At 38.0% G+C, this 22,742-nt stretch overlaps 1 protein-coding gene across 1 annotated transcript in view; it reads right to left on the bottom strand.

The window, feature by feature from the left end:
* LOC126176184 (MAP kinase-activating death domain protein) overlaps positions 1-22,742 on the bottom strand; it is a 545,775-nt gene that overhangs the window by 324,474 nt on the left and 198,559 nt on the right. The window contains exons 18-21 of the mRNA XM_049923326.1: positions 20,727-20,960; positions 13,189-13,422; positions 7,700-7,774; positions 216-416 (exon numbers count right to left, since the gene is read on the bottom strand). Of these exons, the coding sequence (XP_049779283.1) occupies positions 216-416; positions 7,700-7,774; positions 13,189-13,422; positions 20,727-20,960 (744 nt within the window). The remainder of the gene's footprint in view (positions 1-215; positions 417-7,699; positions 7,775-13,188; positions 13,423-20,726; positions 20,961-22,742) is intronic.

Below are 22,742 nucleotides of genomic sequence, written 5' to 3'. Positions count from 1 at the left end.
CTATTTGGTAAATGCTTAACTAGCTGTAACTCTGGTTTTATAAACTTTATAAAGATACGTCACTATGGTCCTTTATAAAACATTATTATTGTGGAACTAGTGGGCAGTTAGAAAATTTTGCTACTAACAGAGATACAAAAGTGGACAGTAGGTAAAAAAGGTTGACTGCCCTGATTTACAGTGTATACATGTCAATTACCAGATGAAAAAGTTACCTTAATAAATCCTTTCTTTGCTGCAGCCTGTTTGGCACTTTTTGTTAGATCACCCAGGGTACTCTTTCCAACATATGTCAAATCCTCAAATGTATTCTTGCTGACACCAGCTGCAGTCTTACTGGCTTCCAGAGCTGTCTTAGATGCTTCTTGGACGGATTTTGAAGCCTCTTCAGCTGCTTTTTTGGCCTGGATAGTAAGCTGCATATATACATACATAAACGTCATGAGAATGGAATATAAAACAACAATGCTGCTAATAATTTTATTTCTACACTTTAATAAACATTCTGTACATTTTAAGATCTACTTGTACAACATCTGACTGGGAAATTAAATATGTGTCACCTTGTTATTCACATCCTTGTCATTTAAAACACAAATTTTGTTTTGATGTGTCCAGATCTATATTTACATTGCACTGTACAATTACTTACAGTGTGTGGTGGAGACTTCTTCTGGTACCACTATTAAGGAACCTCCCCTTCCCTGATACATTTGTGAATGATGCATGGGAGGAATGACTACCTGTGGTGCACAACGCCCCTCTTCTTGTGTCTCCTACTGGAGTTCACTGAGCATTTCCATAACGCTCATTAAACAATCCCTTGCAAAATCATGGTTATTCAAGAAATGTTCTGTAAGCCACTTCTTTTGTGGATGAATTAAATTTCCATATGATTCCTCTAGCAAATCTCAGCCGGTATCTTATTTTCTTGCAATTAGTTTTATATGATCATTCCACTTTACATCACTATGGACGAAGTAGGCTACTCCTGAAATCATCTTTCCATTAGACAAATTCAGCCCATTATATCTGGTAGGTAGTCCTGAGGCAAGTCACAAATCCAGTCCTACATTTAGTAAGCTCTTAATTTGTTCACTAAATGACAGTGTGGAACTGCAATGGATGCCTTCTTAAAGTAGAGGAACACAGCATCAACATGGGCAGTTTATCTGTGGCACCCCGGCTCTCAAGGGCAATCAGATACTGAGATTAAATCTGAAAGCCCTCTTTTTGTGGACTCCATGTTGATTTTTATAAAGGGGATTTCTGTTCTCCAAAAACATCATAATGCATGACCATGAAACTCCTTCCATAATTCTACAACAGGCAGGGTTCAGCAAATTGAGCTTATATAATTATGTGCATAAGTCCAAAGACCCTTCTTGGAAATCGGAATGAGTAGTGTTGCCAAATGCTTGGTAGTCAGCTTTGTTGCAACAATCTATGATAAAGTCCTGTTAGGAAAGTAGCAAGTTTTTTAGCACAAAACCTGTAGAATCCCGTAGGTATCTTATACAGCTCAGATGCCTTGCCACAGTTTAGTAGTTCCATAATCTCATACCTCAATATCTTACATGTTAGAACTTGTGTGTTGAGTGAAAGGAGTAACTGTATTATGATATAAAATAGTAAAATAATTTTAGAACACCAAATTCAGTATTTCACCCTTCTATCATCTTCCATTTTGGAGACAGTATAGCACTAAGAAACTGAATGTATGGTTTCTATCTGTTTATGTAAGACAAAAACTGCAAAATTTTATGTGCAAATGAACGGAAAGCTTCTTGCATTGATCTCCTTAAGCTCATATTTTTTTATGTTCAGCTTATGTTTTTCAGTTATGCTTTGATTTGGGTTAAATTTGTGATGAATCTCTCTTTGTTCATGGTTACTGAACCACAGGGGTCTTTTTCACCCCTCAACTTTGCTTGGTACATACTGGTAAAACATGTATTGCACACTGATTCTGTATTTTATTGTTTTACACTATACTGCACTCTTATATTCCGTCCTGAGTGTGTTATTTCTATCTGCACTATGGAGAAAAAGGAGGTTAATTTCACTCAATGCTTAAAATGACTTTATGGTTGGGTGATATCACACAAACTCTCTTCAGACACTTTCTGTTTCTGTTGACATTGGCCTCCTTCTACATTATGAAAAGCTATTGTTACCAAGAGCACAAAACTACAGTTTCTGTAAAAAATGTGGTGTAAACCCAATTCACTTTTCCAAATGTTACATCAGGAACCTCAGACAGCTTACAAAACTGGGTCTAGGGCAGTTGCAAAATTGTTACACAGCTCTCTTTGGGTTTAAAAAATTTTTTCAGAGCAAATTTATTCCAATTATTGACAATTACAAGTAATTTGCTTTCATTGTCGGCAAAAATATTAACAAACTTCTGATACTTTTTAACTTTTTATCATATTTTCAATGTTTTTCATACTGTCCAGCAAGTCCTCTCTGATCAGAGGTGCTAGTTGACATTTCCATAACTCTTCCCATTTCCTAAGCTTCACCAGTCCTTCTCCTTCACTCCTCTTTCTTTTCCTACAACCCTTCTGTCAGAACAAGGAGCCACTGGCTCCAAAACATTGCATGTTTCCACATCTTTTATGTGTTTTCTCCAGCTGGCATTTGGTGAGTACAATTTTTATTTATTCATATTATATTTCAATCACATTAAACTGATAACAAAATGTTAATGAGTATATCATAGTGACTGAGAATCAATTACTGTTCTTTCTTTTTTACAAAAACAAATTATTCATCAAAATGAATATGTTAGTTAAATTCAGAAACCAAAAGGTCATAATATGCTTAGGGGTAGGCTCCAAATCTTCCAGAAAATTATCAGTGAGACATATGAAATCATAAAACACAACGAGAACTTTAAGTATTAATGGGGGATGATAAATCATATCCAACCACAAAAACGGAATAACCAAAGAACCTTCTAAGCAGTAGCATATATACAACTATAGACAAAATTGAAAGCACATACTGAATAAACTGCAATGCTCAAATAATGGGAATTATAGGAGTAATCAACCACTATATTTTTACCCATATGAGAGAACGTTAAAGTGATTTATCTAAATAGAAAATAGCTTTCAAAGGTTTTCATACAATAAGTTCAATAAAATCACTAGTTTCAAAGCAGCATATAGCGTAAGTTATATAGGAGTTCTTGCATACTTCATCAATCAGATATAACTACAAAATTAGAAATGAATAGTACGACCCCCCCCCCCCCCCTTCCAGATGAAGTGTGTAATCTTGAGGGCAACTGGGTAGACTTACCAGAATTTAGTATTACTTTTATTTCAACTTATAGGACTACAAGATTAGCGACAACTGAACATTTCCTATAGATCAATTCTGTCATCTGGTAGATTACTTCACTAAAAGTTCAAAATAGTAACTGATTACAACATCAATTCTATAAATGAAATGATACAACTCAGATGTCCTCAACCAAAAGTTTTGTTTGAATACTATACTGCTTTACGAGGTATTGTTGTGTTTGAGGTGGTACGTTTCTGCCTTCCTGTGACTTTCAAAGTGATTTACCTGCCCAGTTATAGGAGGAACAATAGTTTACTGTAGACTCCCAACTACAGTGCAACTTCCTATTTTTCACATACAAATCATTGCCAGAGGTAAAATAAGAGATAAAAGACAGAAAGAAATTATATGACTGACTGGGGGTAGAATCCAGAATATGGCAATGTATTCAAATTCATTGCTTTAATGACCATTAAATATTATTTTAAATTAAATTTCTTTTAATCCTTCTCATAGTAAATGCTCAATCTGAAACCTGTACTGATAATGTTATAACCAATTATCTGTCTTAAGATGAGAGTAAATTCTTTTTTTGTTTAGGGGTTTACAATTATTCAATACTGCTGTCTCAAATTCCAGAAGTAAACAGGAAAGTCCTTGTCCACAGAATCTCAAGTGGTGACAATTTTGGCATGTTCTTACACTTGTGGGAATGTTCTATAAAACCTTTCTATCTAAAACCTATTCTGAGAAAATGACAAGTAAATTAAAATATGCTGCTTGACAAAAAAAAAGTTAAGCACCCAGAATGGAAAGAGATATCTAAATACATTTTCACAGTTTGACAGATTATGTGATGTTATTTCAATGATTACAAATTACAGTCAAATTTACAGAGAACTTGGCAGCTTGAGATCACTTGTGATGTTATAAGCCTCCTCCATCCTGGATGCACACACTGTTTCAGTTGGGCACAATGTTATAAAGCTATTTTATCCTCTCCTGAGGCAAGCTGACCCACAACTGTTGTGACTTGTCCTTAATATCTTCAATACTAGCACTGGGACAGAGTTGATGTTCAAACTGATCCCACACATGTTCTATTGGGGATTTATCTGTGGGTCTTGCTGGCAATGGAATACCTCAATATGACGCAAACAGTTCATAGAGACCTAACACGAGGATGCAGGATGTCAGTGACATACCGATGCACTGTCCAGAGTTTTCTCAACCATTACCAGCCGTGACCTGATGTCATATCCAATGGCTCCCTGCTTCATAACGTCAGGGGTAACACCACTACGTCTCTCCAAAACATTAGAAGAAAATAGGACCTCTTCCCAGGTTGCGGATTATTCACCAATGGTGGTCATTCATGGTAGTGTAGAACTGAAATTAATTGTTGAACACAATGCAATAAGCAGTTCATGATTCCCTGATATGGCATCACTCCAAAAAAAGCTGTTTGTGTTGTAGTGTTAATGGCAATCTACACATGGAATAGTAATTCCATTATACGGCTGCTGCTACTCTCAAACAACTGTGTGGGATGACCCAAAACATTGCAGGGAGTCCATTGCTTGTTCTCAGATGGTGCGCATAGATATCAAATGCTTGGTGCACAATATGGATATCTCCCCTTGTTGTGCTCAAATGCAGTCAACCACAACTTTGATGAAAAGTATGCCTTCCCTCAGGTTCCCATGCAATTCAACATGGGGCCACTGTCACATCTGAATGCCCCACAGATTTGCATACTGGATAATTCGACCAGTTGGCTGAATGGAAACCCACAATGGCGTCCCTTTCAAACTCTTCAGGTGCTGATAATGCTGTCTCACAAGAGTATGTAGCATCTCCATGTCCTTTGCAGTGCTCACTCAATATCTGACACTATTTATGTCTGTTACATACCCTACCAGATCTGGTAATAACACTAAACATAAACAACCCTAATGCACTCTGGTGGCCTTTCTATCTGTCACAGATAACTGCAGCTCTAATCCTTTACAAACTTGCTGATGGTGTATAAGTGTAGGATGTTACATTGATATCTGACCGTGTCTTTTGGGTGCTTCACCTTTTTTAATCAGGCAGTGTATCTCATCCAACACACAAAATCTCTAGTGCTAAAACAGACTGACTTTAATTATAAGGCTTTGTTTCTGGAATAATTTTGGTGCCTTCAGTACCAAATGTGGGAGAAATTTCCACTCTTCAAAATACACCCTTTCAGCTCAAATCCAATATAAAAACTTGTTTAAAGAATAGAGTACTGACTCAATAGCTAAACAAAATAATTTCAGTTCTGAATTTGTGTGAATGTTATCTGTAATTATTGTATTTTATGTTGTTACGGAAAATGTAATTGATTTGCGTTTTACCATACAGTAAATAATTTGTTGGAAAATCACCTCGCCTCACTCTGAAAATGGCTGGATGGTATTCAGCCAAAATATTAGAAGAAGAAGTCGAATTTATGTGGCTGCACACTGAAATTTTATGGACCAGTCTTTGCACCACAAAAATGTGAAGATGCACAATTTGTTGGCAATTTCCTATGAGACTTTATAAACAGGTGTAGTAAACAATGCCACTGTAGTTGTCATTACACATTCAACAGCAAACAGTCACATTGAGTCTCCTCCGAACAACATTCAGTTTCCTCCAAGCAGTCAGTCATAGCCATACGTTCAGTCATTACCAATAACTCACAGTTAAGCAAAGTGCTATGAAGACCTTATGTTAATATGTGTGGTTTTATTTGCCTGAGACTGCAGTCATGTGGGAGTTGCATTCGCATGAGTGTGTGTGTGTGTGTGTGTGTGTGTGTGTGTGTGTGTGTGTGCATGTGTGTACATTGTTGACAAAGCCTTAGTGGCTGAAAGCTTTCATTGTGAGAGTCTTTTTGTTGTGCCTATCTGTGACTCAGCATCTTCACTATGTGGTGAGTAGCAACTTTCCTTCTCATAATATTGTTATGTTCATATTGCCACTCATAGAATTATGTTAGACTCAATATGAGTCTATATAAGTCCCTGGTTTATAAGTTTTTTTATGAACACTGGTAAATGTGAAACTGCAATCTGATTGCCCTTTTAGAGTGGTTGATGAAATAAATACATTGTAAAGTACTTCATGTATCTGCAGAGTTAATATGTTCATTGAAAATTCCTATTATCAAGCACTAATCAGTGATCAAGGCCAAAAAACCACTTCAAATGAAGCTAGCAGGTAATTAATGTTACATGCTGATAATGGATTTCCTCATGTGTCACATCAGTATTTAAGGAATGGTGCTGGCCTGTATTATTCCAACTGATAAATATCATATGCCATTTCTTAATATCTATTCACCTTAATTTATATATGATATTTGAATTATCGATAATCAGCTGTAAGCTTTTAACTTATCACAGTAATTCAAAACCCAATTACAGAAAGAAAATAATACTGTAATGAAACAATTGTGAGATGATTTTTTTCTCTTCTGCTTAACCGCAGACATTTTGCATGCAGTATCATCAATGTCCATTTTTAATCAGCTTACAATCATCATAAAGTAATGTATGGAAAATAAATTCAACCTATTTTAGCAGCAAAATATTTTTAAATGTCAATTCATTAGTTTTCTTACTGCCAAGCAAAATGCTTTCAAACTGAAGTGATTGCAGATATATCTAGAGAAAAGCTAAATTTCTGCTTGCATGCAAAAATCTCCTTTTTATTTGAAACTATCAGTGTAAAAGCAAAGAATTTCTGTATCAAAGATAATCATTTTGGGTATTAATAATTGCCAATATTGTTAATTATCCAGACAGTTCCCAATTGTATTAGTAAAGTACTGTACACAATTTTATCATTATGTTTTCACTATCTATAAAATAAAAACAAGCAGCAGCAAAAAATGTTATACATCTTCATGTTTCAGGGCATATGAGACATTAATTAACTGCACAGCACTAAAGAAAAGGCTTCTTGCTTAACCAACATAAGGATACTGGTTCATATATGTCAATACAATTATACATTTCAAGGGAAATCTGGTTTCTGAATGTGTACTAAAGATTTTATTTGCACTTTATGTGTATCTGAAATTACAGTGATATAAAATTACAAAAATTGCTTCTGCCACTACAACAGAAAACAAAAGAAAAACTAATGTAACCAAATAAATGGTTAACTAACATCATTCATCAAATTTTTTTTCTAGCTACTTGTGCACACTACCAGTATTCACTTCGAATATTATTGTATTTGATAACTATATTAACTCCTCCTTCTAAGGAAATCATATAACTCACTACTGCCACTCAGATGGGATAATGATTCAGATGTGTGGCAGTGCTATTAAGCACATTCCATGATTGCTATAAAGTGAACCTTTGCATTGGAATTACATTACCTGTTCAAGAGGTGCAAATAAGCTTCCCTCTTCATGAGTTGCCTCATTGATTTTTTCTTTGGCTTGTAGTTTCAACTTCAGTGATCAAAAAATTAGAAGGCACCAGAAACAGAGAATGTGAAATACAAACAACTTCACAATATTTGAGACACAGATCACATACTTCTTTAGCAGTATGTTAGAAAACCAGTATAAGAAAACATAAAGTAAGATGAGAATTTCAGATACAAGTCTCATTGTTGTATTCATCTTTATTTAGGTCTACATACATTTATTTCAGTCCATTACATGGACTATGAGGGGTAGTTATACAGTTTTCTATAATCTCAAAAAATAAAATTATATATGCAATTTTTTGTTTGTTCGAAGGTACATATTTGCAGTCCTGGTACAGGGACATCCCTGTGCCACAGCACTGTAGCAGACCACTTAAGGGGCAAAACAAACTACCGGTGTTGATTGGTAAAGAGGATTATCATGTTACATATACTCGTTTTTTGTGACTGACGAGGTCCCCGTGCTTGATAATTGGTGTATCATAATTGAAGAAATAGTGTAAAAAGTGAAGACAAGTCATGAATTAGTTTTCAACATCTTTCATGGCATTCTGAACATGACAAAACTGTCATAAATTGTCACATCAACTTTCAACATGTTGCATGACATTTTGAAGATGACAGAGGTCACCACTCACTGTGTTCCACACTGGCTCACACATATTCAAAAAGCTTACCAAACTGAGGCAGCAGCGGAAATGTTGTAGCAGTGTTGGGCCACATCAGATCATTTCTTTAGCTGCCAAAAGACAGATTTCTATAATCAAGGTCTCTGCCAAGTCATCTATCATTTGGAAAATTGTAAAACACTGATGGGAAAACATGTGCAGAAGGAAGAACATCACGGTAGCAGCTTGTTTTTTCCATGTGACCATTAAAACTTTATGACTACCCCTCATATATCAAGCATGTTATATTCAATAAATCTATGAGCACTGTCTAATGCTCCCTTTTAAACTTTCAACAATCTCTGGTTCTTTAATTTATACATGTTGTATCTTCTGAATATCCTATCTTCCTGCAATCTGTTCAGTTTTAATTGCAGTTCATAATCAATAAATTAAGATCAGAGTTCATATACAGACTTGAAATGTTTTGTATTTAAAACCTAGTTTCCAAAAATCTTACCATTACAAATCTATGCAATCCTTTCTGGTTTCTATTGGTCTCTTTCACATAGACAACTTTCTTTCGTGATTCTTTAACCAAATGCTATTGATGATGAAACTGCACTTTGTGCAGAATTCTAGTAGGAGGTTTCCCCTCCCATTCCTTTCTTCCAGTACCATGTTCTCCAACTATTTTTCTCTCTCTTATTTTCCTCATTTAAATTTTCATCTCCCTTAACTATCAGAATAAATTATTTTATCTCATTAAACATTTTTCCAATTTCTTTGGCACCTGCAGAGCTAGTAGGCATACAAACTCGCACTAAAGTAGCAGTTGTTAGTTTTGTATTTATATTTGCTACGATAATGTGTTCACTATGTTGTCCATAGTACCTTCCTACTTTCTGAGTCATTATTAGACTCACTTCTTTTTAATAACCATGTACTCATCTAGCTGGACGTTCTGCACTTCCTGTCACAATATCTAACTTCAATCTATCCATTCTCCAATCTTCTTACCTAATTAAGGAATATAACTTTCTGCTCTCTGTATATTTTGTTCTTCCTGATGACAACATCTTTCTGAATATTCCATGCTCAGAGATTTAAATATCATTTAATCATACAATAGACTGCATGTCGTCAGGAAATATAACAGCTGAAGCTTTCCCTTGCTTTCAACTGTCTGCAGTACTAGCACAGCAACACCATGTCGGCTAATGTTATAAAGCCAGACCAGTCAATTATCCAGACTGTTGCCCATACAGTTACTGAAAAGGGCACTGCCCCATTAATCTAGCCTCTCTGCAAATAACCTTCCTTTGTTGTTGCACCTAATGTATAGCTAGCTATTTGTATTGCTGAGGTACACAAGTTGCCCCACCACAGCAAGAACAATATTTCATGGAGGGAATTTTGGATACAACTTTCATTATACTATCACATGAGTCCCTAATCTTCCACTTGTTTTGATAACATGAGTTTCACAGTTTGGTACACTGAAATCTCCCCTAATACTATAGTGTGAACAAGAAATTCAAGGAAAACAATTTTCCAAAAATTGTCACGAGCAAAACTCATTGTTATCTTTCCACCCTGAAAATAAAGCCCAGTTCTGAACTTCTCTTTTACTTTCTTCATCGCTTCTACAGTATACAGGTTAAAGAGTATGGTAATGCTAGTGTAAGCTACTCTTCTTGCAAAACATTTCTCAGTGTGCCAACAGTCTGTGGAGGAAGACTGCAAAGCAAAAACATGTCTCTTGGGAACATTTGAAAGATGATCTGTAGAATTAAGGTATTATGTTGAACAAGTTTGTCCACCAGATGAAACTGGTGTGACTGAGTTTTATCCTTTATGGTGAAATCATTAACTATTACCCTGGTATGGAAACATCAATTTTGCCATGGGTATCACTGCATAAACCACTGCAAAAACAGTTCCACATAAAATATATGAAAGTTGGTTCGTCTACTTAACAATATAATAACTCCTGCACAAAGACTGGATCATCAAAAGGTATCATTTTCATTGATGTTTGATGAGAGATATTGGATTCTGGTGTTCCAAAGAGTATTATCCTGTTACTTCTTGCCTTGTGCATACAACATGTACATAAAGCCTTCAGTGAGCAATACTGCAACAGCAAGGCCAGACTTTAATTACAATATGATCAAATTCCTTCAAGTTACAACAGAAAATAGGGTATATTGGACAGCATCATGCATCATGTCCTTGACTGACTTTGGTTAGAAAATGTTGTCACAATTTGTATACGTCAGAAATGCAAACAACAAACCAACTGGATATCTTTAAGTGTAATTTGCCTCCAATTTGCTATCCAACATAGTTCATACTATATCTGATGCTTCAGCATCATTTAATGAAGTTCCTAATTGTCTCGCCCAACTTATCATGGTATAAATCACCATGCTGTTCTAAAAATGTAGCTGTCTCAAAACCACATATTTTGCAACTGTATTGTAGCATGACTGACCCACACATGTTAGCTTGATCTATGGTAACATACTCAGACATCAGCAATGCGGAAATGATAAAACTGCTACTCATTACATAGAGAAGGCATAGAGTCACAGACAGGCACAACGAAAAAGAATACAAAAAACATTCAGATTTTGCACTACCTCTATCAGAAGTAAAAAACACACACACATTTGCACAACTACAACTAACACACATTGGCCACTGTTGTCGTGGACGCTAAGGACCAAATATAACTGTGTCTGAGGTGAGCAGCAATCCAGCTGGAATAGGCAGTGGGCATATGCAAGAGACATGGGGTGGGGAAGAGAAGGGACAGCAGAGCAGGTGTAAGGGAAAATGCTAGTGCTGCCTATAATAGAGTACAGGAACACAGTGAGGACAGTATAAGGCTGCTACACATAACTTTGGGAGGTTGTACTGCAGGAGGGGGAAGGGTGGGGGCCAGGAGACAAGTAAAGAAGGGGAAATGGGTACATAGATGCACTGAAGGATACAAGGCATGTGTAGTAATGGAGTGGGAGCAGGAAAAGGGATAGACAATTGGAATACAGGGACTAGTGAAGGTTGCAACCAGGGGGGTGGGGGAGGGGGGTTACAGTAACAAAGGATATATGGCAAAGAGAGTTCCCAGCTGAGCAATACAGAAAAGCTGGTGTTGTCAGTATTATCCAGATACCACAGGTAATGAAGCAGTCAATAAAGTGCAGGCACACTATGCTGGGCTGCATTCTCAACAATTAGGTGGTCCATTTGTCTCCTGACCACAATTTGGTGGTGACCATTCATGCAAACAGACAGCTTGTTAGTAGTCATACCCATATAAAATGCAGCACAGTGATTGCAGGTAAGTTTGTGGATCACATGGCCACTTTCACAGGTGGCCTTGGCTTTGATGGGGTCAGAGATGCCTGTGATCGGACTGGAGTAGGTGATAGTCAGAAAATGTATGGGACAGACCTTGTATCTTACATCTACTGCAGAGATATGAGCCACATGACAAGGGATTGGGAGCAGGGGTGGATTAGGGATTGTCGCAGGTATGCACACATTGAGTGGGCAGTGAAATATCAGGATGTGGTAGGAGTGAGTTGGATAGAGGGAAGGCTATTTCTCATTTCAGAGCATTATGAAAGGTATTCAAAGCTGCTCCATTTCAGGGTGACACTGAGTCACAAGAGAAATGCTTCTTGTGCCCAAACATTGGGCATGGGGAGGAAGGTATGTAGTTGGGGAGATCTGTTTCTGGACAAGGGTCAGAGAGTAATTTCGATTTGTGAAGGCCTCAGGAGATCCTTCCCATATTTAGAGGGATTGCTCATGAACACAGGTATAGTGACCACAGTTGGCTAATCTGTATGAAAGGTGGACCACCTAGCTGCTGAGCATGCACCAACAATGATGCACTTCTCTTTAATGAATGCTTCACAGCCTGTGCCATGGGGAGCCTTCTGACCAACACCAGATTTTTTTTCTGAATTGCATAGTTGTGAAATCTCCCTGCAATGTATCCTTTGTTCTTGTAAGGCCCCCCCCCCCTCCCCCCTTGCCACAGCCTATGCTAGTCCCTGTCCTCCAACTGCCATCCCCCCGCCCCTCCCTGCTCCCACACCAGTACTCACACACTTTCTATCCCACCAATGTATGTATGTAGTCCCTTCTCCTTCTCTATTTCGCCCTCTCCCTCTACCCTCTGGCAGCAAAGCATCACAATGTTACACCTAGCAACCATATCCTGCCCCACAATGTCTCTGACTCTGACTCTGAGAACTACCATTTTCTGATCGTGCTATCCCTTTCCTCCCCAGCCATGTCTCTTCCATGGCCCCACTGCCTATCCCTGCTAGATTTCTGTTCACATCAGACACAGCAGAAGTCTGGTCTTAGCACCTGGAGATAGATGTGGCCATGTCTGAGTGAGATGTGCTCATGTGAATGTGTGTTTTCTACTTGTGGCGAAAGATGTAATTTGAAAGCTGAAGATTTCTAGCAAGCTTTTCATTGTACCAGTCTACAAATCAATGCCTTCTCTAAGCTGTGATCAGAAATCTATCCGTTTGATATTGTTATTCCAATCTGAACTCCCCAATGTTTTATACAAGGATATTATGACAATTGTTCCTATTTTTCTGGATGTTATAATTAACTCCCAGTTTATGGAATATACTGTATGTAAGGCTCTGTATGTACATAATCAAATCCACATCTACATCTGACAGAAGCACACTGGTAAATTCTTAAAATAATCGAAAATCTAAACACACTGTTGAAAGTGTGTACTACTTGCCTGTCAGAAATATGAGCAAATAATGACAAAGCTTACCTTGTCCATATGTGCAAGGAGTCCATCCTGACTACTCTGCCGCGTAGTTTCTCGCACCAATTCCTTTGCAGAAACAGCAAATTGTTCCAGCAATGATGTTTGGCTACCCTGTCGTGGAACGCCACTACTCCCACTGCCACTGTCCCTGCTGCTTCCCGAACCAAAACTAGCAGTACGTGCCAGGACATTTCCCAAGCTTGTTTGGCGCTGTGGGCCTGGGCTTGAAGGAGGAACCTATGCAAATGAAGTTCTAAAATGAATTAATGAGATCCCACTTTACAGTCAACACAATAATGGAATTTAATAACCAAATATATGACTAAAAAGAAGAACACAAATGAATGCCATAGAAAGAAGAATGGAAGAAGATCTTGACTTCATAATACGAACTTAACTCAATTAGAATTATGTAAACTGCTTTTATTGTGCAAGGCTTTATAGATATTCATTAAGTAACAGACAACAAATCCAAAGGTTTGCGACTGAATCCTCAGTTGACCCCCCCCCCCCAGTCCAGTACCCAGTTGTAATCTGCCAAGAAGTTTCAAATGAGCACACACTCCACTGCAGAGTGAAAATTCATTCTGGAAACACACCAAGTTGACCATTCCTGAAAATCTAAGAGAGATTGTGAATCTCCTGGGAAGAAAGCATGCCTTTTATGACACATATAACTGAGAGGAAAACGTAATTTTCATACATTTCTATACGCATTAGATGATTTTGTCTCAGTACAGAAGTATCAACTACGTAATGGTACAAGAATTCTGTCAACTATTAGGTCATTTCTAATACAACATATGATGATATTTATAGCAAATCAAATTAATACAGGTTATTCACACACCATGGCAACCATGCAAGACTAGTGAATCCATGATGATCAAAACACATCTACAAAAAAAATCTATTTCTGAAAATAAAATGTAATTAGACAGATAAAAATCTACTTACTGAGCAGCAGCAGCAGAATACACATATAAATATATTTAACTTCACAAGTTTTCAGACCCAGAGGCTTCTTCTTCTGGCAGAAGGGTTGAAGGGGAAGGAACAGGGTTGACGGAAAAATGCTACTGAAAAGGGGTCAGCTCGGAGAAGTTGCCCAGAACCCCAGGAAGAGTGCTGGTGAGGTTTACAAAATGGAGTCAGTACAGAGAAGTTGCCCAGAACCCCAGACCAAGGGAGACTTACCTGAGAGGATGAGATGCAAAGACTGGTAATTGGGGACTGCTTCAGGCAATATTGAAAAACCTGAGAGCGTAAAGGCAGAAGACAGGGCAATTCACAAGAAAGAGGTTGTCAATAAAACATTGCGCAAGAAGTAATAAGAGTGGAAAGCTAAGAGCATTGTTTATGGCTGAGGTGGGGTAATAGGAGAGGAGAAAAACAGGCAGGTCAGAAAATATAAGATATAGAAAATTAAAAGAGAGGATTTACTGAGAAGAAGTCCTGAGACTGAAGAAATTAATGTAAGCATATTTCTTAGGCCATCACATACAATCCTGGTACTGCTGAATCCTCCAAAAAATAAATTAGTAGTACACCTTTCATCACACGATATTATTGTGGTCTCAAATGTATTAATCAGCCACTGCCACCAAATTATCAGTTAGGATGAATGGGCAGAGGTAGGGGGTGTATGTCGGCAACACACAATATCCTGTTGCAGAGCATCCTGACCTCACTGCCTGTTTCACCAAATGTGCCACCTGGATTCTTCATCCAGATGCCAATTCTTCAGAACTCAGGAGGTGCGAACAGGCACTACAACATGTCCCTGGTTCTTGTCACTTGCTTGGCCTTAATTTACATTAATTTCTTCAGTCTCAGAATTTCTTCTCAGTAACTGTTAGTTTTCTATACCGTTTACTTTCTGACCTATCTATCTCCTGCCTCATCTATATCACATACAGTGCTCTTGGCTTTGCACTCTTATCAATCTGTGCCTGATGTTTTACCAGTAATCTCTGTCTTGCACATTACCTTATCTTCAACCCTTAAGCTCTCAGGTTTTCCAATCTTGTCCAGTACAGTCCCCAACAAACAGGCTTTGCATCTCATCCCATCCGATAAGTCTTGCCTGACATAGCATTTTGAGTGACTTTTCCCAACACTCCCCATTTTCTATATGTCACCAGTGCTATTCCTGCACCGTCTTCCTTCCCCTTCAGTCTTTCTGAAGAAGAAATCACTGACTCCAAAAGCTTGAAAATTTAAATACCTTTGTATCTGTGTTCTCCTGTCACCAGTTGGTACGTAGATTTATTTATTTATCCAGTTACATTATTTTTTCAAAAATTGGTTATTTTCATGGATATATTAGCCCTTGTGGCCTCATTCCCTCTTATGTAACTTCTTTGTCAGTCTTAATTGTCATCTATCTTATTCAAACGGTCATCTCTTTTCTAGCTTATATGCTGGTTTGCTTGTTTATTGTATTGACCAACATCCTCCCCCACATCTTTCCTAGTACTGATTTCTGTGCACATAGATGGGTCCACTGCTATTTATGAATTTGCATCTAACATTTTGTTTGTGGGTCATTACACCACAGAATCTTCTCCTGACTGTCTTCTGCTGATTTATCTGCAAATTTGACAGCAATTTTCTTACTCACCCTCCACTTACCTTGCTTATACACAGTTATTTCATGTTTATGTATGGTTGTTTTTCATCAAACCACTCTGATCAGCCAATCACTTCCTAGATCGTATGAAATATGTGCCCATTCTACTCACACCGTACACCTGCTTGTCACCACAGATGCCAACTCCCTCTATACCAACACACCCAATGTACGTGGTCTATCTGCAGCTGAAAATTTCCTAAATCAGTACCCACCTGATTTCATACCTATGATGTCCTTCCTGCTCACCTTAATTAACTTAATATTTACCGACAGCTACTTTACCTTTGAGGAGTAGACATATAAACATATCAGGGGCACACCCACAGGAAACAGGATGGCTCATTCCTATGGTAATCTTTCATGGGTCACTTTGAGGGGGCTTTCCTGGGAAGCACAAGCCTTTCCTGGGATCCACGAGCATTCAGCCCCTGCTTTAATTTAGACACATCGATGCCATCTTTGCAATATGGACTCTTGGTGAGGCTGACCTGTTAAAATTCTTCAACTCTGAGGCTGATCTGTTAAAATTCTTAGAATCTCTCAATACATTCTCCCAGTTAAACTTCACATGGTCCTATTCTCAATCTCATGGCACTTTTCTTGATGTTGACATCATCCTCACAGACAGCCAGTCACACACTTCTATCCACATTAAACATACTAACAAACAACAGTACTTATGTTTGGCAGTTGCCATCCTTTCCATGTAACGTGTTCCTTCCCATGCAGCCTTGTCATTCATGTATTTGTTGGATGCAGACTCTTCACAGCAATATACCACCACTCCCATATCTCAGCTGCACTGGATATAATTACCCCACCATCCTAGTCCAAAATCAGATTTTCCAGGACATCACATCAAATCCTGGTACTGCTGATCTCTCCAGAAACAACTTAGGAGCACACCTCTTGACACTCAATATTATCCTGGCCTTGAACGTATCAACCAGCTAGTTCGACGAGGCTATGACATCCGAAAATCATGCCTTGAAATGAGACATTTTGCCCAGAACTCCTAGAATAGATTGTTGTCGCCCTCTCAATCTCCACGGCATCTCTTTCAGATCCTAAGCTCTTTCTGCACCCATTTCCTTACCTTGTGACCCCTATCCCTGTGACCATCACCACTGCAAGACTTGTCCTATGTACCCTCATAACACTACCTATACCAGCCCTGTAACTGGCAAAATATATACAATCGAAGGGAGAGTCACCTGGAAAACAACACATATTGTGTACTGTGGTTTTGTAAATAGTGTTAAGCCTTTTACATTGGTGTGACTACCACCAAGTTATCAGTTAAGATGTATGGGCGTAGGCAGAGGGTGCATACTGGCAACAGACAAAATCCGGTTCCATAGCATGCTCTACAACATGACAGTTGTGACTTCAGAAGCTTTTTTGCCACATGTGTCATCTGGATTCTTCTCTCAGACAGCAGTTTCTCAGAACTCTGTAGGTGGGAACTGGCTTAATAAGATGGCTTTAGTTCCTTGGCTCTTGTACACCCATCTGACCTTATTTAGCATTAATTTCTTCGGTCTCAGCATTTCTTCTGAGTCGCTGTTCCTTTCTTCACTCCCTTTTAGTTTTCTATATCTTTTATTTTCTGATCTGCCTATACACCTCCTCACCTTTACCGCATACAATGCACTTAGCTTTCCACTTTCATTAACTCATGCACGATGTTTTGTCAGTAATCTCTGACTAGCATATCTTATCTTCCACCTTTAAGCTCCCAGACTTTCCGATCTTGTCTTGTGCAGTCCCCAACAATTAGTCTTTCCTTCTCATCCCATCTGATAAGTCGCATGACCAGAGTGACTTTTCCAAACTCTCCCCATTTCCTAAACCTCATCACAGCTTTTCCTTCAACCCTCTTCCTTCCCCTTCAGCCATTCTGTCAGGAGAAGTAGCACTGGTGCCAAAAGCTTGCAAATTTAAATACTTTCATATGTGTGTTCTCCTGCTGTCTCTTGGTGAATATATTTTTTTTCCATACAATCACATTTGATAATAAAATAAACTGAGATAGTAAATGAGGCAATTCTTCAGTTCATTGCTATTTTTCTTCTCATTTATCAAGTAAAGAGGCTGAAAATGAGGGATATTTGGTCCCAATATGTTTTTTTGAACACACTATTTACTGACAAAGTAATGTTCTGAGACAGAATGGCTGCCCAGTATTACCTCCAGGAGTCAAAACTCTTAGTACTGCCTATTCATATATATAAGAGGCAGTTAAATGAAAATGAGTCAGATGGAAAAATGTAACTAAACTGTTTATTATTTCAAAAGTAATCACCATGACTGTTAACACACAGGCCTGCACGTGTTTCCAAGGCTGTTTTGACTACACTGCAGAAGTTTTGCTGGAAATCCCTTACACATCTTCATACAGTCCCAATCTCTCCTCATGCAAATTAACACATTTCTGGAGCACTGAAAAAAGACATTCATGCCCATTTATTTGCTTCAGACAAAGAGATTCATGTCTGGGTAGCATCATGGTTCCTCAAACATTTTCGCATGAAGGCACCAACAATAGTGTCACAGTATGATAAATGTATTTACACTTACGGCAATTACTTTTGAAATAACAAACAATTTACTTAAGAATATCATGAGAAGGGAAGTTGCTACTCACCATATAGCGGAGATGCCAGTTGCGGATAGGCACAACAAAAAGACTGTCACAAATAAAGCTTTCGGCCCGTAAGGCCTTTGTCAAAAACAGACAACAGACAGACACACACACTCACTCTCACACATACACACACACACACACACACACACACACATACACACAAAACTCACATACACACAAATGACTGCAGTCTCAGGCAACTGTAGCCACACTGCAAACAGCAGCGCCAGTGCAGGATGGGAGTGGCGACTGTGTGGAGGTAAGGAGGAGGCTGAGGTGGGGAGGATGGATAGTAGGGTAGGGATGGTGGACAGTGCAGTGCTGCTGGGGAGCGTGCAGGCATGAGATGGAGAGGGTAGGGCAGTTATGTGCAGTCAGGAGGTCAGACAGAGAGCAGTGGAGAGGTGGGAAGACAGGGTAGCAGAAAAGGAGAGAAGTAAAAAGACTGGGTGTGAGGGTGCAATGAGGGCTGTATAGTGTTGGAATAGGAACAGGGACGCTGGGTGGGTGAGGGCAATGACTAACAAAGGTTGAAGCCTGGAGGGCTACGGGAACGTAGGATACATTGCAGGGAAAGTTCCCACAAGTGCAGTTCAGAAAAGCTGGTGTTGGTGGGTAGGATCCATATGGTGCAGGCTGTGAAGCAGTCATTGAAATGAAGGATGTCGTGTTTGTCAGCATGCTTATCAACCGGGTAGTTCACTTATTTCTTGGCCACAGTTTATCGGTGGCAATTCATGTGGACAGAGAGCTTGTTGGTTGTCATGCCCACATAGAATGTAGCACAATGGTTGCAACGTACCTTGTAGATCACGTGAGTGTTTTCACATGTAGCCCTGCCTTTGATGGGATAGGTGATGTTTGTGACCAGACTGGCATAGGTGGTGGTGGAAGGATATGTGGGACAGGTCTTGCATCTAGGTCTATAATAATATTGTTACACTCCATCCTGAATTTTTCATTGTTAAACAGTTTACGTACTTTTTCCATCTGTTTTGTTTTCATGTTTCTGCCTTTTATATAAAAATGTAAGAAACTCCACATCTCCTCCTAAACCAAGTGGATTGACTTCAACCAAACTTGGTACACACATACCTTAACTTCAGGTAATAATCTCTATGGGTGCTAGAACTACCTACCTATCAAATAGGTGGGGTTGGATTTCCAAACTTTCCAGTATTTGAGAAGGAGAGCACTTAGCAACTTGTAAAAAACTTTAGACGCGATTTTAAACCATTACAAAAAAATTTATCACAGACAATCCCCACAAAACAATGAAAGGAAAAATGTTTATCACTTACTGCTTTTCCACAGTTCATGCAGTATAAGTACCACATAAGCCATGACGTTATAATTTATTACTTCTTTACTACTAACTACATTCACAGCATACTTTGCATGCAGTATGCATATATACCACTGAATGTAAATGCAAACTTATACCACTGTACGTCACAAACTTCAGGAGATATGACATCACAAACAATCAGATGTGTGAAAAACTGCTGCATCATGCATTTATTACTCTATTGATACTACCTCAATGTGCAACACCTTTTTCAGACAGTATCCACATACACCACTGAATATACCAACAAAATTATATCATTGCACAAAATATAGTTAGGGAGATACAATGTCATAAACATTAAGCACAAGGCCAGATGCTGCATGGTACAGGTGTGGATACATAGCTATAAATAAATATCTGGGCAATACAGGGTTTCTCTGCTAGTTCATTTATAAATAAAATTAACAGGCAATCATCAACTGTGCACCTGTTTCAAACAATTGCAGTAGTTATATTTTGGTGATGAAACTCAATGCAGTCCCAATATGAGACACTCAGCAGAGATAGCCTGGTTAGGTGATTACAACTCAGCACTCAATGTGGCACCTAATAGTTGCATCTGCTGTTGCACTTAACAAGTGTGTCTGCTGTTGTCAAGGTGTTAAATTAATAATCAACTTTACATTTGACCAAAATTGACTTTCCTGTTGTGTATACATAACAAACTTAGTAAATGATAATCACTTAAGAAGAGTGTCTTTACAATCACATCTATAAAATAAAAGATGCACTGTACATCAATAATAAACACTGTACTGTAGACCAGTGTGAAACATAACTAACTAATAGGCTTTTAAATGATTATTCCACAAATTTATACCTTACAAAAGAGCACACAATAACCTTTTGAGTGCATGTAATAATTCAGATTCCACAACGCTACATATTTAACAGATTATTTGACTCACTGGTGTGGCAGGCCGTGGTGGACGATGAGGTGCTCTTGGAGTGCCAGGCCTATCTCTCTCTCTATCTGATGAACCTCCTAGTGAGAGTGAACCAGAGCCCTCACTACCAAGGCTGGGAGTAGGAGATCGGTGCAGTATAGATGACTGTTGACTTAGTACAGTCTTAGGGGTAGCTGTTGTCATCGTTGAGTTGGAATCTGATTCTCCACCTGGGCTTGCTATATCTTCCTTCTCCTACAGAAAGAAAAGAACAGTTTTGTTGTGGATTTAGAGAAAACAGACACAAACACAGATAGGTCAACTTTAAAGAATCAAACAAAATAACTTGCAGTATAATTTTAAAGGCAATATATCTGAGCATACTATATATGTAACCTCCACAAACTGCAAAGAAATAATGAATATCATTAGCTCTTCAAAATCTTCCAGTTCTGCAGGACAAGATGGCTTCAATATTAATGTATTAAAAGTGTGTAGACAAAATGTCTGTACCTCTGTCTATAGCAGCAAATAATAGAATAGAATAGAATCAAGCACCTTACCAGACAGACTAAAAATAGCCCAAGTAACACGAAACTTTAAAAAAGGTGACAAATTCAAAATTGAAAACTACAGACCAATCTCAAAACGTCCCGTCTTTTCAAAAATAGTTGAAAAAGTCATATATAAAAGAATTTCAAACTTCCTCAACAAACACAACCTAATATTTGAAAATCAAAATGGATTCTTAAAAAGGAAACCAACCCAGATAATTGAAGAGGTAATAATGGCATTGAAAACAAGCAATATGTTACAAGAGCTTGAGAAAGCTTTTGATTGTGTGAACACTACTATCCTATTAGATAAGCTATCAAACACTGGCATAAGAGGCACTGCTCATGACCTAATAAAGTCTTACATGAGTCACCAAAAATCATTTGTACTACTTAAAACCAAAAGTTGCATTCACAAATAAAAAAATGCTTATATAAAAATATGGAGTGGCCCAGGGCTCAGTATCAGGTGCTCTTCTGTTTTTGATTATGTAAATGACATAAAACATTGCATTCAAAGTTCCAAAGTAGTTTTGTATGTGTATGATACCTCCATCATATGTAAAAAGAAATCATTTAATGAACTAGATACCCACTGTAATGATGTGAAAAATGAAACTGTTCAATATTTTAATGAAACCCACTTGAATGTAAGCACCAGTGAAACATTTTGTTTGTATTTCAGAGGGAAAATGAATCAAGTGGACAGCATAGTGCTATATGTGTTTCCTTTTACCAAGAATTATTGGACAGTCAATAAGGATTGCCTATTTCTGAATGGCAAAGTGACAGGTATGTTTTCTGGTTGTCATTATGAGTACACTACACCATCCACTGTGAGTAACAGCATCAGACTTTTCTTATCAGGCACATGAAAATCCTATATTTGAAGTAGATAACACTGACAGTATTTGGGGAATATTTTCCTAGCATGTTAACCTGCTTGCTGTCACTGAAGACCATTGCAACTTGGTTGCAGAAGGTCCAATTGCTAGTTTATGTTTAGGAGATTCCCAATTTACCTATTTACATATAACTCAGTGTCAAGTAATGTATTTTTTATTGACATAATGAGTTTAGTGGACGTTCTTTATTAATAGATAGCACAGCATTATTTAAACTTTGATAACAACAATCTTAGGCTTATATAGATGGCTATAGATTAAGCTGAGGAAAGGTAATTAGCATGTATGAAATGTTGTTGCATAGTTTGACTAGAATACAAGAATCTGATGTACTCATTAATGGTGAAAATTGCACCCACAACTATTTTATTAATTAAAAGAAGATTTCATCAAAAATTCATGTTGAATTGCCCCCTCAGATGATAACAGGCTTTCTGCGTTAGCTGTATTATTTAAAAATCTTATAATGATTTTCATAATGTTCATGGTGATTTGTAGTTCTATTAAATATTGCAAGAGATAATGGGTCATAACAGATTTGGAAATCAGAAAGTTGTTGCTTAAGAAAGAGAAGTGAT

This window comes from Schistocerca cancellata, chromosome 3 (assembly GCF_023864275.1).
Source record: "Schistocerca cancellata isolate TAMUIC-IGC-003103 chromosome 3, iqSchCanc2.1, whole genome shotgun sequence".
NCBI classification, from domain to species: domain Eukaryota; kingdom Metazoa; phylum Arthropoda; class Insecta; order Orthoptera; family Acrididae; genus Schistocerca; species Schistocerca cancellata.
The sequence above is the reverse complement of the archived record's forward strand: the minus strand, read 5'-3'. Positions and strand labels throughout refer to the sequence as shown.